At 38.5% G+C, this 18,827-nt stretch overlaps 1 protein-coding gene and 1 pseudogene across 1 annotated transcript; one reads left to right on the top strand and one right to left on the bottom strand.

Annotated features, from left to right (window-relative positions):
• The window catches only part of LOC115413889 (SAM and SH3 domain-containing protein 1-like), a 171,012-nt pseudogene that overhangs the window by 90,747 nt on the left and 61,438 nt on the right, over positions 1 to 18,827 (top strand).
• On the bottom strand, positions 6,230 to 18,733 carry LOC115413390 (D-aspartate oxidase-like). The gene is made up of 5 exons (XM_030126192.1): positions 18,545 to 18,733; positions 15,046 to 15,240; positions 14,641 to 14,749; positions 14,384 to 14,560; positions 6,230 to 6,998 (listed from the first exon to the last, which is right to left on the bottom strand). The coding sequence occupies exons 2-5, from the start codon at positions 15,215 to 15,217 to the stop codon at positions 6,440 to 6,442; spliced, it is 1,017 nt and encodes a 338-aa protein (XP_029982052.1). The 5' UTR covers positions 15,218 to 15,240; positions 18,545 to 18,733; the 3' UTR covers positions 6,230 to 6,439.

Genomic DNA, 18,827 nt, shown 5'->3' with positions numbered 1-18,827 from the left:
AGACTTACTAAAAATAATACTATACTTGTTAAAATATGGCAATTGTACAACTGTTAATGCACTAAAGTGGAGATTTAACCATTTCAAATGGTTCAGCTCATTGAACTCTTACACAGAAGGGTTCAGGGTTCAGCCTCAAGACTCTGCATTTTCTGGAGTGTTTTTCTGTCATTGTTGAGCTTGAGGAATAAATTGTCCGACGTTTTATTACATGTTTGCCTACTTCTCTTCTTTTCTTCGTCACTCATTGCGATTGCACGTTTAGATTCAGGTTTTGCCTCTACTTGTCTTTTTAAATTTGTTTTATGAAATGATCTACAATTGTTGCCTTGATCTATACAAGTTTATTACAGCAATCCAGTTTTAGGGTTAGGGTTAGGGTTAGGGTATCATTCCTTTTAAAATCCACCCATTTTGTCTCCGTTTGCTAACCTCGTAAAATAGAAATGCTCGCTTGCACTTGAGCTTTAAGCATCTTTGCCTCCTGTCATTATTTTCTCAGCAGAAAGAAGGAAGTAAGATACACCACACACATAGATAAGATAAGATCTGCAATGTGAAATTTGTATATTAAAACAAAACTGTTAACATCCACCTCTGTAGGAGTCTTGACAAATGGTTTTTAATGTTTTCAGCTGAAGCCAGTACAGTGCTCCAATATGGATCCATCAGATTTGTTTGAAAAAAACCCTCACTTACCTGATTCTATATGAACTGACCTGGCATGTAATTTACTTTCCAGGCAACCGCAACTCTTCTTGAGCCCTGCTTTCACAAGAGGTTTTCTGTTTAGTCCCATATGCCTATATCTGACTGCTACATGATCTGGACAAACTCCACTTTTTTAATTTCAGGAAGAGGCAAAAAGACGTCTTCAACTGTCAGCAGCTCATCTTCTGCTTTTGAGTTAAACCACCTCCCCCTCCCAGAGCACTCAGCCCTTTGCCCAAGCTCCTGCAGTCCTAATATGACTTTACTCCAAAGTAAACCAGAAAACCACTCCTTTATATCACCACCACTGAGAACTCCTCAGAACAGCTTAAGTCTCCTGAGGTCAGCGAAAGGTCAACGTTCCCGTGGAGCCTGTAGGAGCCACAGCTACACGGAGCGAAGAGCCTCCACAGTGAGACGCCTGAGACGCTGCTCCTCCCTCACTGAACTTCACAAAATGCAGACACTCAACAACAGAAAAATCCCCAACCCAATGGACTGGAGTCTGAGCACCAGCACCAAGACCAGAGAGCAAAAACACAATCTCATGAAACAAGTTCAAGTATCTTTTCCATCCACAAATTTTCCCGAAGCACAGTTAGATAGTGTCTGCAGTAGTATGCAGGACACAGACACAGAGAAAACCACTAAAAAGACCGAAACGGCACAAAGCACAGCCCACCAGTGTCCCCCCACTATGACGGCAGAGACCTCCACTCACCTTGTAAACAAGCCACATACACACACACACACACCGGCAGAGTTTGTGACACACTGTCACAACTTCACACACATCTCCTCTGTTCGCTCAGTTTCAGCCACTTCTGAAGCACGTCGACTGAAGCTGAGGACAAATATGAAATCATCCATAAACTCTGTGAATGTGTAAAGACCCCAGTCCCAGGTGGACCAGGTGGACCAGGCGGTGATGGTGCTGTCTGATAAACAGTTGACTTCATGAGTACAGTCATTACAAACCTCTTCTCCACAGACATTGGAACATTCTCTAAAATTAAGAAAAACTTGACTGAGATGAAACTGATTTGGACTATTATTGAACTGATAAATGTACAAAGAAGTTTCCACCACCAACTTCAAATGAGTTGACATATAAGGAAGAAGTTTGAATGTTCTCCCCATGTCTGTGTGGGTTCTCCTCCAGTTCCTTTCATTATCCGAATGCCTTAGGTCAAGGGTGTCAAACTCATTTTCTTCCGGGGGCCACATTCAGCCCAATTTAATCTGCAGTGGGCCGGACAGGTAAAATAATAGCACGATAGCCAATAAATAATGACAACTCCAAATGGTTTTAGTGCAAAAAATAACATTCAGTTATGCCAATATTTACATTTACAAACTATCCAAACAAAAAGGATGTGAATAACCTGAAAAAAATGAAATTTGTAAAGAAATATAAGTACAATTTTATCAATATTATGCCTCGACTTATCATTTATACATACGCATTACAGATGAGATCTACAAAGGTACAAAACATTTAGTAACAGGCAGAATATTGTTAAAATTGCCCTTAATTTTCTTAAGACATTTCAGGTTGTTCATATTTGTTCAGGTTGTTCACATTTATTATTAAAGGATAGTTTGTTAACATAAACATTTTCATAATTTAATGTTTTTTGCACTAAATCAAAGAGAAAAACTAGTGTTGTCATTATTTATAGGTTATTATGAAATTATTTTGAGTTTGATGCCCTAACTTGCACTTTGCAAATTCATCTCGCGGGCCAGATTGGAACCTTTGGTGAAGTGGTCAACCTAAAATGCCTGCAGGAGTGAATGGCTGTTTGTGTTTTAGCTGCGGTGAATTGGCGACACGTCCAGGGTGAACCCCGCCCTCACCTGTTGGTACCTGGGATAGACTCCAGCAGCTCAGAAAATGAATGAATGAAAAAATCCATCAGTCTTTATGTATATAGCACTTTTCATACAATGAAGATGTTCAACCATGTGCTTTACATTTAAATTTAAAAATCAGTACACACACAGCACACACACACACACACACACACACACCCTATTACCAGTGCTGATATGTCCAAATAACAGCACACAAAAACTGACTGAGCATGGGAGGAGCAGAATGTCAAAGAGGAGGAGGAGCCACCGACACAGAGCTGCATCCTGACCAATGAGAGAGGGCCAAAAGCACCCACGCATCGCAGCGGCAGCAGGAACCCCCACCCACCAGGGAAGAGCGGACCCCAGGGAAGGAAAGCACCACAACCACTGGAGCCCACAGATTTTAGTTTATTATGTTTTTGTAGGAAATTATCCAACTTTTCAGGAAATGGGTTTTGTAGTTGGTGTTGGATGATCATTTCAAAACAGCCTTTCAGACCATTTTAAATAGCGTTTCTCATAAATAACAAATGATTTTCAAATGTAGTGTGTATTTTTCATAAACTCACTAGTTCCTATAAGTGTGTTCTCTGTGTTCTGTCCAGGTGGGGGCTTTAACCTGACCCTTCCAGCTAAAGTCAACCCCCAGCTCCAGCTCCACACATATTAAAAGCCCCTTAAATCATCTGTGGATTTGTAAAACAGTATGCAGGACTGATCCAGTAATAAGGCAAAATGAATGTTTCCAGGTGAACATTGCCACTGTCTGACCAGTGGTGGTAATGCATGAAACGCTGGGAAATAGAAGCAAATGTAGATACTATACATATTTGTTTTTAGGTGTGAGTGATGTTCATTAACTTCAGCAGGAAACTGATTAAGTAGTTGTAGCATCAGGAAATGAATGCTTGTATTTTTTAGTCATGTACAGGATTTCACAGTTTTTTTAAGTGAATTAATTCTGATCTTTAAGTACACTCATTGGTTCATGTAAAAATATAACAAAGGTGTTAATCATTGATGTCCTCTCCCTTTAATAAATTCTATCCTACTTGTATCTTTGAAGTCCTTCATCTCTGCAGCAGCTGAACTCAACACTCACAACACATTGTTTATTGTTTATTTATTTGTCTCAAACTTTGAGGTAAAAAAAAAAAATTAAAAAACAAAAGCAAAAAGTCAATTACATATGCACTGATCAGTGGTCATTAATCGCAGAAAAAGTAACGAAATACAATAAATTTAACATAAATGTGCATATGAATCAACTCATGAACACAGTTTGAGAAGGAACAAAGAAGCAGAGGCTCATCTAGTCCCGTCCCTTCTGCTGAGGGAACAAATAGGAGGTTAAGGGAAACACTTTCCCTGCTGGTTGGGGAATTGAACTTGTGACATTTACTGTTTCAATGATTTATTGTTTTACTTTGTTTTGTTTGTGTATTTTGACATTAACAGTTTATTCTAATAGTTTTGAGTGTTTGAGGTTTGTGAACTATTCTGCTTTTTACTCTTTGTCGTGTTCTCACTGTAAAGATTAGAAAACCACAGTTACGACATTAGGAGTCAGAATCTGAATTAGGGTAATTGCATTTAACCCATCAGTTGCTGAAATGCACTAGAAGCAGTGGGCTGCCATGTCAGGATCTGAGGGAACAAATAGGAGGATAAATGAAACACTTTCTCTGCTGTTTGGGGGAATTGAACCGGTGCCTTTAAGCCACATGTTCATCCTCCAAACATCTACGCCACAGCTGCCCCCAGATACGAGGGCCGTTCAATAAGTTCATGGCCTCACCCAGAACAGAACAACCACAGACTGATAATTTATATTTTATTTTTCAACATAATCTCCATTTACAGCAATGCACTTGGTCCATCGATGTTCAAGCATCACTATCCCATCACAAAAGAATGTAACATCCTGTATTATAACAACCAGTATTTCTGGGTGAGGCCATGAACTTATTGAACAGCCCTCGTAGTTTTACTTTGGGACAACAACATTTATTACAATACCTATTTTTCTTAAAAGGGTAATTTTACTAACATTGACATTTAATGTTTCAATGATTTGTTGTTTGCTTTGTTTTGTTTGTGTATTTTGACATTAACAGTTTATTGTAATAGTTTTTGCTATTTAGTCTTTGTCGTGTAAAGATTAGAAAACCACCATTACAATGGTTACATAACATTAAACTAGATAATCACAAATGATCAAAATAAGCACCGTGTCTACAAGTGTATTTTCATTTTGTTACATCTTTTGTCTTTTGTTACATAATTTTGTTTTTCTTTTACATCTTTTAATGTTTTCAATTTTTGTTTTATGTTGGGTGATGTCAGTTTTTTGTTCTTTATCTTTTTTGTATTGTTTTCACTTTCATGTCTTGTCATCACATTATATCTTGTTACATTCTACTATTATTGTTAGATATTACTAAAAACTATTTGAATAAAAACCAACATATTTATTATATTTAATTATTATAATACTTCTGCCACTTTAAACTGGAATTTGACCCCCTCAGCATGCTCAAAAACTCACCAAATTTGGCACACGTGTCGTGGCTGGTGAAGACTTTGATACAATATAAAACTGACCCCTTAGGTGCCAAAATGTGCTCTCTAGTGCCACCCGGGTACACAAAAGTACCTAGGAATGTCGTAGAGGCATAAAACGAAACAAAAGCCGAAGTTTTTGTCTCATTGAGCCTTACAAATCATACACTGACTCCAACAGGAACTTGGCAATTTGCCTTTCAAAGTAAAACGGTCGCCCAAAACTCCCATTCTTCAAAGAAGTTTTCATATTGCTTTTTGTCTTGTCACACAGCTATTTAACGTCAAAGATAAAAATGATGTAAATCAGGGGTCTCAAACATGCGGCCTGGGGGCCAAATGCGCCCACCAAAGGTTACAATCTGGCATCTGGGATGTTTTTGCAAAATCAAAAATTCCACAGTCTTTAATTGAATTAAGTAAAAAAAAAAAAATGCTTGAATTAAGGAAAAAATGTTGAATTAAGCAAAAAAAAAAAAATTAAGTAAAAAAAAAAAGTTTCAATTAAGTAAAAAAAAAAAAATCTTAAATTTAGCAAAAACTTGAATTACCTTCAAATTTTTTTCTTTGTTTTAGTGCAAAAAATAACATTAAATTATGAAAATATTTACATTTACAAACTATCCTGTAACAATAAAGTGTGAATAACCTGAACAAATATGAACAACCTGAAATGTCTGAAGAAAATTAAGCACAATTTTAAGAGTTTTCTGCCTGTTCCTCAGTGTTCAGTGTCTTTGTAGATCTGATCCATAATGCACATGTAGAAATGATAAGTTGAGGCATAATTTTGTTAAATTTGCACTTATTTTTCTTAAGAAATTTCAGTTTTTTCAGGTTATTCACATCTTTTTGTTTGGATAGTTTATAAAGTATTTTCATAATTTAATGGTTTTTTTTCTTTACCCTGAAACAAAGACAAAAATTTGCAGTTGTCATTATTTATAGGTTATTCTGTTATTATTTTACTCATCCGACCCACTGGAGATCAAATCAGGCTGAATGTGGAACCTGAAGGAAAATGAGTGTGAGAGCCCTGATGTAAATGATACAAGACAAAACAGTCTAGTGTTTTTTTTAATATTTAACACAGGACCAAAAATCAGCCTTTAAACTGGAATGAAACAATGATTTGACGATTACTGTGTAATTGTTGATATTGACTGATGTGAACATACCATTCCTATCTTGTCCAAAAACAGTGTCCACCCTGTTAAGACAGAGCTGATTTGTGTTAATGGTATAAGAGAGTGCACATTTAACAACAGCAGTGACTGACACTGTCTGAGTAAATGGCAGATGTTCTTCACAGTTTAGCCTGTGGGGGCATTTCATGGAGGCACTGTCTGACCAGCCCCAGAGCATCCAGGGCTGAACCCCAAGCCAAGGTGACCCCCCAGCCCCCGTGACCGTAGTTGTGGACCACGGGGACCTTACGGCCTCGCGGCTGCACCAGCTCCCTCTCCAGTCTCGGGTTCCTCCTGCCCGGTCTTAGCCCCACCCACTTGCTGAGGACTCTGGCCCTGCTGAGTGACGGTTCCAGTCTGCTGCAGCGCTCCAGGATGCTCCTCGTGTCCCCGTCGTCCACCTCCAGGCGCCAGTCGTCCTCCTGCCTCGTGCCGCCTACGGTTACGCCGTGGATCCCCGGGTAGATGTACGTCTTCCCGTCTCCGTCTCTGATGAAGTGCTGCAGCCACGGAGCCTCCACCTTCAGCACCTGACCCCTGACCGGGTAAACCTGGGGGTCATCCGTCAGAGTTCTGGAGCCCAGACCGGAGCAGTTGATGATAAGATCATAGCTGTCACTTAAGTCATGAAGGCTGCTGACTTTCCTCTGCTGCACTTTCCCTCCTGCTTTTCGGAACCTGTAGGAAACAGTTATGAGATAAGACGTCACATGACTTTCTTCTGCGGCTTGAGTCATCAACTGGTTGAGTCGGAATGTTTCTTTCAGTTTGACAGAAGATCAGCTTCTGAACAAACATAACACACACACACACACATTGATCATTTTCTTCAGTTTGATTCAATTAAACAATTATTTGACCAGGTGAAAAAACAGTAAAATGTGAAACAGACATGTCTGAAAATGACAACTTGACTTTTTGTGGTTGTTGTTTCAGTTAGTTCTGGAAAAAAGGACGTGGGCTCAGTCACTGAATGTACAAAGCCTCTTATTCATGTTCCCTGTTAACCTGGAATCAGCGCACTTCCAGACTCCACTCAGTGAACATTTTGAAACCGTTTGTTCCAAAGAAAAGGAGTGAATTAGGACAGAAATCTCCTGATGCCTGGAACCAGCTTCAGTCTGAGCTCCATCTACAAACACTGATTCCTTTGACTTTGATTTTAAATCAGGAATGTTGGTCTGTAAATGTTTTGACTGATTGTATATGTATTTTACTGTTTGTAAATGCTTTTATTATTGTAAAACTGTAATGATGTGACTGTATCTCTGCTGTCTTGACTAGGTCTCCCTTGAAAAAGAGATCCCCCATCTCAGTGGAACCAACCTGGTTAAATAAATAATAAAAAGAAATAAAAGTAAAAGGATGTATTTTTAAAAAATCTATATAGAAATAACAATCACAACAGTATAAATGTATACACTCCTGATCAAAATCTTAAGACCAGTTGAAAAATTGCATGAATTTACATTTTGCACTGTTGGATCTTAAAAAGGTTCTAAGTAGAGTTTCAAAATGCAAAAAGAAGAAATGGGAGTGAGACAAAAAAAAATTTGAGTAAGCAATTTATTGAAAACAACAATTAAACTGAAATAGTCTGTTCATCAGTTGATCAAAAGTTTAAGACCACAGCCTTTAAAAGAAAAAATCTGCACAAAAATGTGGATTCTTTGTCATTTCTGTCAGGTTTTCACACTGTCAGGACCTGATGGAAAAGGCTCAGAAGCTTTCTCTCTTTCACTTTCATGGTCAGATTGTTGAGCTGCATAAACAAGGCCTCTGGCAACGCACCATCGCTGCTGAGGTTGGATGCAGTAAGACAGTCATTTTGAACCCACTGTCTGGAACTGATGTCCATTTTTGTTCACTTCCCTTGCCATCCATCCCCAAATGTTCTCAGTTGGATTTAGATCAGGGGAACATGCAGGATGGTCCACCAGTGACGTCATTCCTCTGTTCTCAGTCCTTTAACAGACATTGGACATTGTGGGCCGCAGCGTTGTCCTGTTTTTAAACCCAGTCCTTCCCACACAGACCAGGGCCCTCAGTCATGACCCCTGACCCCTGACAGTGGGAATACCTGACAGAAAATGACATTGAATCCACATTTTTGCACAGATTTTGGATTTTAAAGGCTGTGGTCTTAAACATTTGATCAACTGATGAACAGACTATTTCAGTTTAATTATTGTTTTCAATAAATTGCTCACTATTTTTTTTTTGTCTCACTCCCATTTCTTCTTTTTGCATTTTGAAACTCTACTTAGAACCTTCTTAAGATCCAACAGTGCAAAATGTAAATTCTTGCACTTTTTCAACTGGTCTTATAAATTTGATTAGGAGTATATATAAAAATATTTATAGACATAAACAATACCAAAGCAGCCCAATGACATCAACAAACACGAGGTCGGGTCAGTCTTCAACACATTTGGATCCAACTTATGAACTTATACCAGCTGAACATGGAACTAACATCCAACTGAAAGGACTCAGTGATGGTTCCAATGTAGAAGAGTCAACACGTAGACGTTTTCTGCCTTTTTGTCCTCATCTCTTCTGTTGTGTTGATCCTGGTGTCATGTGCGTCACAATAAACGTACGTGTGAAACACAACAGTGGAACCGATGTTTAACAGCAGTGAAATGAAGCTTCAATTCAGATAAACTGAAATCAAATGATTTTTTTTTAAAAATCAATTCAAGTCGATCAATATTTCAGGTCAGTTTTTAGTCAAATAACAATGAAAAGGCAGCCTAGAACCTAAACTTATCAGAAACCTTTTTAAAATGTCTATTCAGTCTCTAAATGGGACGTAAAGTGACAGATGCAGACCCTAGGGTTAGGTTGTTCTGGGGTCAATTTTACTTCAGCAAAATTAATAATCAAAATGTTTGGCTTTGAACCCACCTTTCAGAGTGTGTGTGGTCTGAATGTGACATGTCGTATCGCTGTAAACACATTCTGTATTTCAGACAGTAATATTCAGTATACATGTGGAAACCTTTGCCTTTTTTATAATACTGTATTTGGAAACTATTTGTAGTTTATGTTATGTTCTTAATTGATTTTATTGTTGATATTTCACTTCTACTTATAAAAAAAAACTGTTTCTGCATGAATCTGGTCTTTCTATCGGGTACATGTTGAACTGATTGCTTATATTCAGTTGCAAGAAAATATGTGAACCCTTTGGGATGGCTTACATTTCTGCATAAAATGTGATCTGATCTTCATCTAAGTCACAAGAACAGACAAACAGTTTTCATGTTTGTCTTGAACACAACATATAAACGGTCACAGTTCAGGCTGGATAAAGTACATGAACCCTTGGATTTAATAAACGGTTGACCCCTCCCCCTTTGGCAGCAATAACCACAACCAAATGTTTCCTGTAGTTGCAGATCAGACCTGTGCAACGGTCAGGAAGAATTTTGGACCATTCCTCTTTACAAAACTGTTTCAGTTCAGCAGGATTGTGTCTGGTGGGACGTCTGGTGTGACTCGCTCTCTTAAAGTCATGCCACAGCATCTCAGTCGGGTTGAGGTGAGGACAGACTGGGCCACTCCAGTCCACTCCAGTGTTGAAGCCATTCTGTTGTTGATTTACATCTGTGCTTTGGGTCGTTGTCCTGTTGCATCACCCATCCTCTGTTGATCTTCAACTGGAGAACAGATTCTTCTGCAAAATGTCTTGATAAACTTGGGAATTCATTTTTCCGTCAATGATAGGCATCTGTCCAGGCCGTGAGGAAGCAAAGCACCCCAAACCATGATGCCCCCCCCACACTTCACAGCTGGGATGGGGTTTTGATGTAGGTGTGCGGTGCATTTTTTTACTCCACATATAATGTTGTGTGTTCCTTCCAAACAACTCAACTTTGGTTTCATCTGTCCAGACTATTTTGCCAGTAGTGCCTTGGAACATCCAGGTACTCTTTTGCAAACTTCAAACTTGGTTTCACATACTGCTCATTTTTAATCTTGCACTGTTGTATTTATGCATATTTATTCATTATTTATTATTAGGTTTTACTGTTATTATCAGATTTTATTGCTATTATTTTTAATATAGGATTCATTTTATAGGATTTTTCCATGTACATTGCTGGACCTGAGTACTGATTTAGTTTCATGTACACACTACATGTAATGACAACAAAGCGAACTTTGAACCTTGAGCCTTGAACGTGCAGCAATGTTTTTTTTTTTTTGGGCAGCAGTGGCTTCCTCTGTGGTGTCCTCCCATGAACTCCATTCTTGTTTAATGTTTTGCATATCGTACATTTGTCAACACAGATGTTAGCATCTTTGTCTGTACTTATAATTTATAATATCTAGTTTACTTAGTCTGTTCATCACTATTCACCCGGTGTCCCTTTACCCACACCCCTCTGGGGGAGGGGCTACTGCAGGCATGTCCAAAGTCCGGCCCGGGGGCCAATCACGGCCCGCGGTCAGATTTTATACGGCCCACAGCTTCAGTTTTATATTGTATTATTTATGGCCCGCTTGGACTGTTGAACCGAGTACATGAATCATAAAAGGTTCAAAATGCAGTTTCTCCTTTCACCTCATGGTGGCAGCACCACTCTAACTCTATCTGGCTCTGTGACCTTACCGTGAACCCTTTTTCGCTAATTTCTAACCACGGCGCCTGTAAATAAAAAACGAAAGTTGACAGTGAGGCCGCCGCTTCCAGGAGAGATGGGAATTACAATTTTTTTTCACTTAAAATTGAGGCAATTATGTTTGCCTAATTTGTCAAGAGACTGTTGCCTTGTTTAAGGAATTCAATGTAAAGAGACCGAGCAGACAAAACATGCTAACGCATACGACAAGCTAGCAGGGAGTAAGCGTTCCGAAAAAGTGAAGCAAATTCAAGCTGCTTTAAACTCACAACAGTGACTTTTCATGTGAACCTGGGAGTTCAATGAATTCACCACCAGGGCAGGCTACCAAGTTGCCAGGTTAGTTGCCTATAACTGCTGGTGTTATGTACTTATAGATGTGACACAAAATATTACTTTCTGAATGTTTTTTTCAAAGAGTAAGAATCATATGTTTTAATCTTAAACGTTAACAGACTTTACATTACTGAGTAATATATGAGTAATGATTACTCATATAAGTCATGTTTAAAATGAATGTGGGGTTAAGATTTTTATCAACTTCGATGTTTAAGATACGCTGTACAGTTTGTTCTATGTTATCTGACTCCAGATGTGAAAGGAAGGCAGAATTGTTTTTTTTTTTTTTTCTATTTGTTCACACCTGAGTGGCTTAGATTTGGTTACATTGCCATTTAAAAAAACAATATTGTGACAATGAAAATAAAATTGTTGTAGAACAGCGCATTTATATGTAATTTTTACTGTTTAAAAAATGTCTGAAGGGACCACTGGCCCCTGGCAATGTCCACATTATCAGATCTGGCCCTCTGGACAAAAAGTTTGGACACCCCTGGGCTACTGTTTCAGTTGTAGCCACCTGGGGCCCAATGACGACAGGATCTGAGATCACTCATCTGTGTCCTGTCCTCACCTGTGACCCCGGACCTCCTCCCCCACCCTCACCTGTCTGGATGGACCTCCTCACCTGTCTCATCTGACTAGATCACAGGTGTCAAACATGCGGCCCGGGGGCCAAAAGCGGCCTGCCAAAGGGTCCAATCTGGCCCGTGGCATGATTTTATGGAGTGCAAAAATTACACTGAAGATATTAACAGTCAAAGGTGTTGAACTGGTTTTAGCCCAATGTGATCTAAAGTAAAATAACAGTCTAATAACACTTACAATAAAATGTGACCAACCTGAAAATTAAGTATAATTTTAACAATATTCTGTCTGTTACTAAATGTTTTGTGGATTTGTAGATTCGATTTGTAAGTTGCGTTAATAAATTGATACATAATATTGTAGACATTCTTATTTTAGTTACACACTCCAAACTTCAAAATTTCAACAATATTATGTTTGTGTAACATTGTGTAATGCACATGTACAAGTGATAAGTTGATGCATAACACTGTTAAAATGTAGCCTATTTTTCTTAAGAAATTAAATTTTTTTTCTGATTATTCACATCTTTTTTGTGAAAAGATAGTTTGTAAATGTAAATATTTTCATAATTTAATGTTTTTTATCGCACAAAAAATGAAGAGAAAAACTTGGAGTTGTCATTATTTCTAGGTTTTTATGCTATTATTTTAGTGGTCTGGCCCGCTTGAGATCGAATTAGGTTGAATGTGGCCCCTGAACTAAAATGAGTTTGACACCCCTGGACTAGATGGACCCCCTCATGTACCCCCACCCTACTGCATCTTTACAGACTGGAACTACATCTGCAAATAGAAGTCCATCAGTCCTGGTGCATCTACAGCAGGGGTCACTAGTCCTGGTTCTCAAGATCCACTATCCTGCATGTTTTAGATGCATCCCTCTTCCAACACACCTGATTCAAATGATAATCCTATCATCAAACTCTGCAGAAGCTGATAACGACCATCAGGTGTTGGAAGAGGGACACATCTAAAACATGCAGGATAGTGGTTCTCCAAGACCAGGGTTGGTGACCCCTGGTCTACAGCCTGTCCATCCATGGGAGTGGATCTCTCCTTCACCATGGTTCTCCCCGAGGTTTCTCTTTTCCCACTGGGTTTTTGGAGTTTTATTCTTTGCTGAGAAGGAGGGTCTAAGGACGGGGATGCCCAGGACATTACCGTACTTTCCGGACTACAAGCCGCTACTTTTTTCTCACGTTTGAACCGTGGGATTATCCAACGATGCAGCTCGAGTATAGATTTTTACGGGCTAACGGCCTCCAGCAGGGGGCGCTCTAGCAGGAAGCACAAAAGCGAGACAGACAGGTGGAAGAGGTGATGTAAAGAGAAGTTTTAAGCTTAACTATTAACAATCATTTTGCACAAACCCTCATCACGGAAAACACACGAAAAAAATGCATATGATGCAGCTTTTAAGGTAAAACCAATCGATGTGTCTGTAAAGAAGGAAATAGAGCTGCAGCACAGAAGTGACAATGAGAGAGACAACGGGAGAGACGTAGAAGGTGTGTGACGGAGCCTTTCTGAGGCTGTTCAACTCTGACACTGAAGAAGACGACTGCAGTGGTTTCAATGAGCAGAAGGAAGATGAAGATACAGATCAATGACTTTTCTGGGTTTTTGAACCAGCCATGATCCTGCCATGTTACAGGCACTGTTTGGAAAAAAGCAGTTAAGGTATGGAAATAAATATTAAATAATCTTTCTGTTTGCCATCTTTCTGTGTAAATATCTCATGTTACAATGTGGACACCTGCAGCTTATAGTCAGGTGCGCTCTATAGCCCGGAAAGTACGGTAATCTATTTCCTTCATCTACTGTTTATTTGACTGTTGTTTAGTTTCATATCCAAATAATTCTGTAAAGTCCTGTGAGGCAACCTTGTTGTGATACAGGGCTCTACAAATAAAACTGAATTGACTTAGATGAAGATCAGATCACATATAATGATCAATTTATGCAGAAATGTACGTCATTCCAAAGAGTTTACATACTTTTTTGTGCAACTGCAGATATCTAAAAATCCAATCACATGGCTCCAGCTCAATGCACATGCACGCACATCCTGGTCAAGATCTGTTGAAGTTCAGAATTGGGGTGAAAAGTGATTGGACTGACTTTGAATGTGGCATGGTTGCAGGTGTCAGACAGACTGGTGTATTTCAGAAACTGCTCATCAACTGTAATTTTCATGTATAAGCAACTCAAATATTCAAAGGTTACAACCAACAAGAAGAGTAATTATTAGACCAATTTGTAATTCCATCTTGTTGCAGATGGGCTACAGCAGCAGCGTAAAATCCCACTGGCCACTTTATTGGGTACACACAGTACTAGCAAAGTGCGATAGGTGAGGAAGTTGCATCCCTAAAATTAAATCTCATGACCTTTCCAACAGCTTTGACAATTTTACAGTCCCAAGAAATATGATTTTTACATTTCCATGACTTCCAGGCTTATCATGAGTGTGGGAACCCTGAATAACAATGCCTTTCCTTACCTCTTCTCAAGCCAGGGCAGATAGCTGGAGCATTCACATTTGACCGTGGTGAAGGCTTGGCCAAATTTATAACCTGGGAACCGTTCCAGTTCACGGTCAGTCATTAACCGAAAACCAATCACCAGATCTGACCAGTAGGGCTTCGGATCTGCTGGAACATCTTTAAAAATTTGATATCTGGAAGAAAAAAAGGCTGGAAAAACCTTAGCTAGCAGAACATCAGCTTCTTTTACTGGCTGCTGTGTTTGTATTGTTACCCAGAGCTCATCATGACTCCAGCTTCTGGTGACTGTTGGGACTGAGCGATGGCCCTCAGGTGATCAAAGCTGTCCTTGAACCAGCGTCTTTGTCTTTCCACTGAAATATCTGAGAGAAACACGCAGAAAATAAGTCATTTTTCCTACATGCAAAACAGAAAAGGTGATTTAGTTCATGCATTTTGGATTTAAAAGCCTGAAAAACTGAAACCCCACAAAATCTCATGCATTAAAACTGTATCTTTGTCCTAATTGAATCTCTTGAACAGTAAAACTTGTCTCTTTTCCATTACATAACTGATGCATTATGGAGTTTTTACATTTAATACACTTCAACACTGGGACATTTTGAGAGGGTGATGCAGCTTTTTTTGTTGTTGGTTTTTTTTTGTGTGTGTTTCATACCCGGAAACTGTGCAGCGAACAGGATCCCTGCAGCTCCATCACTTGTGGTGTCCGGACTGAACTTCTCAGCAAGCACAGTGACGGAGCAGAAAGGGAGGGCCTCGGCAACGCAGACGGCCGTGGAGAAGCCAATCACCCCCGCTCCCACCACTACCACCCTGACAGTCTTCATTCTGGACTGAACTGTGGCTCAATCTGGAGACACAGTGTCAACAAGACAAACAGTATGAATGACACTTAAATTACAACAAAAACTACAACTGATCTCAAAGTTCAAAGTTCAAAGATCAGAATAGTTCCAATTGGTCCAAGGACTGTTACACAAGAGAGAGAGTGTGTAAAGGTGAAGCTACACAACAAAGAACCACTATCAGGACATTATAAGATACACAAGGGCGAGGTCTAGGGCTTCACAGATGGACCACCCGCTACTTTTTGATTCATAACTTTTGAACCAGACAAGTTTGAGACAATATTCCACATAATTGCAAAGGTCTAAATGTCATCTTAAACATACTCAAAGGGCAAAATTTAGTTTCAAATATTTTTAAATGAAAATATTAACAACTACTGCGTTACAGATGGACAAAAAATGTACGTCTATTTTTTGCAAGAATTCCAAAGTTCTCCAAAGTGAAGTTCCTCTGACATTTTCATCCTCAAATGTATTCAATGTATACCTTAAACCCTCTATTTTACAACTGAATAACTGGTTAGAGGAAACAAATATGTTATCATACCTAAATAGGAAGAGTTTTGACAAATGTCAGCATCACAGATGGACAACAAAAGGAAATATCAAATTTAGATTTTTTATTTCAATTATCAATATCATATATATATATATATATATATATATATATATATATATATACACATACATGTGTGTGTATAATTTTTTTTTTACAATATTTTATCATTATATTCAAATCTATTTTGCAAAGATATATGCATTTATTCATTTTAAACACTGTGCTTAGAAAATGACATAAATAATATAATAGTCAAATATCAATATATTTGGAATAAATTTTGTTTATTTATGAGAGCTTATAAAATGAACCCAGAATGATGGCACAAAACTTTGTCACTTTCCAAACATTCACACTACGAAAAGTCCTCAATATTATTTTTTTTCACAATTTTTTTTTTCATTTCAAAATACATTTTTCTGAAATTACCCACCCAAAAATATAAGTTTGGTGTAGATTATTGTAATTAAGTTTTTTTGACCAGATGTTAACCTTCCCTTGACTTCACCCACAAAGTCTATGTTCACACTGCAGGCACACTGCTACTACAGCTGCTATTCTGTATAGTCCAAACATGGGAAACACATCCGAATAATTCTGAGATCTAAAGGGAGAACATTCCAAATGTCTACCAACAAGAGATTTTTAAAGGATAATTCTAAGGATAATTTGGTGCTGGAAAAGCCACTGGAACAATTTTGAAAATAAAAAAGACATCATATCTGAAAGTAACTCTTTGACTTCATAATAAACTGGAAAACCATTGAACTGAGATAGTTAAAGTAATACCACCATATATAAAGTCTGAATGTCGAACTCAAAGGAATCATTCATTAAATATGAAACTGAACCTCTCTGTTAAACTATTTGTAGAACATACTGTAAATATTGTAACTTGTAAGAGTGAAATTGTTTTTTTTTCTTTCAATGACAGAGTGAAGTAAAACAGGAAAACATTGGTTTTACAATGTACACAAAATCAACTCTCGAGACACAATATACTGCGATTGGGATTATTATCATGATATCTATATTATAAAAAGGGAAGTGGGCTCTGTGTGTCTCGGGCATCACACTAAATCCGTACAGAGCTGACTGCTGCAGTTTGCATTCTTCTGTATATTTGGTCTAGGAACAGACTAACGAAAACAGCAAGTTGATCGGACCAATATTATGAGAGATATTAGTAACTTTGGAATACAACAGCCTTTCAATGTCCCAGAATCATTGAAGTTGGTTACCTAGCAACAGGTAAACAACAGGGCCATGTTGCCATGGTGTCAAATTTCCTGTGCAGAAACAGACATGCCAGCTGAGAGGTTATTCAACTGAACATGTCAGTGGAATTTACCAAGAAAGGAAAGAAAGGAAAGGAATGAAGATATCCTCACGGATCATTGCGCTAGTAATATTAGCTATATGATCAGATCTGAGCACTAAATGTGGATTGAGAGTATGGCTGACAGTGTGAACACAGCCAAATGATTAAGTAAACTGTCAGAAAAATAAAAAGCACATTTAAGCAGCAGAAAAAGTGGTTTGCTGTGGGCAAAGGATTATTTACCATTTAATGTTGTAGCGAGGCAAATCAAGACCTAATAATGAATGGTATACGTGTTTTTCCAAAAATTAACAGTATAACATTGCTAATTATTTTCACGACAAACAAAATACAATGAAAGCATGAAAAGTTACAGTGTGCAGCTATGGGGTAAGGAAGCTGTCAAAATACGTGTGTGCAAAAGACAGATATGTGTGCATATTAGTCTGTAGTTGTGCAAAAATAAATTTAGTTGTGCAAAAAATGTATATTCGTAAACTCTTGAATGAGTTCAATCATACATAAAATGTATTGTGTGTATTTTATTAGAATAGGAAAAAATTTGACATCAAGAATTCCAAACCTGAAATGCAACTTTATTATTGCACTTCACGAATCATGAAAATGAATTCACCAACGTGACTCTACTGTCAAAAATCCATCACCACTTCACAGACATTGTTTATAAAGCAGAGGATCCATGGATTCACAGACTGACCATGAGTTCAGGTTCCAGATCAGGTCCAGATCAGACAGGATCACTGTCCAAGATGGACGACGAAGTCAGAGAACAAAACCAGGTCCAATCCAACCATTAGTCCATAGTTCTGACCACAGAGAAGGAACCTGAACTCATGGTCAGTCTGTGAATCCATGGATCCTCTGCTCCAGAAATAATGTCAGTGAAGTGGGGACAGATTTTGGACAGTAGAGTCACGCTGGTGAATTCGTATTCGTGATGGAGAAAGTGCAGCCGTAAAGTTGTGTTTCCTGTTAGTAATTCTTGATGTCAAAACTTATTCATCCATATTCTGATAAAATACACACAATACATTTTATGTACATCTGAACTCATTTAAGGGTTTACAAATACTTACTTTTTGCACAATATAGACTAATATGCACACATTAATCTTATGCACATGAATATTTTGACACCAACCTAACCCCATATGCAGCCATGTGGTGGTGGTGGGGGGCTACAAGCATAACACTGCAGAGAATACAAATTAAACAACTCAATTCACATTCACATTCCACCAGCAACCAGTCAGTCCAAAACCTAAACATGTTCCAGTGATCCTCATACATGTGGTCATGCGCAGCTGGGGGGTTTGTCTGTGTGAGAACTGGATTATTTCCACTGAACTGTTGATCCCACAGTTTACGGCAGTGAACCTAACCCTTGCAGAAGTCATTCACTTACCTTTATTGAAAATGACCTGCTTCTGTTTTCCTGTCCCTCAGACGTTTCCCTCTTACACTTGTTTCAAGTGCAGCTTGTGAGGAAATTCTCCTTTGCAATAATTAACGAAAGCACAATAAAAGATGTGTGCGTCTGCGCACATCATTTATCCAGTCTGTTAGAAAGTGTCCATAAAAAGCCCTTCCCGTCCAGTGAATGTAAACAGCTGATAAACGGATCACACCGCAGCCTGTGTGAGCAGACCCACAGAGCGGCGGTGCGTGGATCTCGTCACAACACTTCC

The sequence above is a fragment of the Sphaeramia orbicularis genome, chromosome 22 (genome assembly GCF_902148855.1).
Source record: "Sphaeramia orbicularis chromosome 22, fSphaOr1.1, whole genome shotgun sequence".
Taxonomy (NCBI): Eukaryota; Metazoa; Chordata; class Actinopteri; order Kurtiformes; family Apogonidae; genus Sphaeramia; species Sphaeramia orbicularis.
The sequence above is the reverse complement of the archived record's forward strand: the minus strand, read 5'-3'. Positions and strand labels throughout refer to the sequence as shown.

Excerpts from the sequence above, each read along its gene's own strand:
- LOC115413390 (XM_030126192.1), bottom strand. The coding sequence starts at position 15,217 with ATGAAGACTGTCAGGGTGGTAGTGGTGGGAGCGGGGGTGATTGGCTTC. Across the intron at positions 14,750-15,045 it reads GTTCGCTGCACAGTTTCCGG|ATATTTCAGTGGAAAGACAA; the intron begins GTATGAAACACA and ends TGTTTCTCTCAG. Across the intron at positions 14,561-14,640 it reads GGAGTCATGATGAGCTCTGG|ATATCAAATTTTTAAAGATG; the intron begins GTAACAATACAA and ends TTTTTCTTCCAG.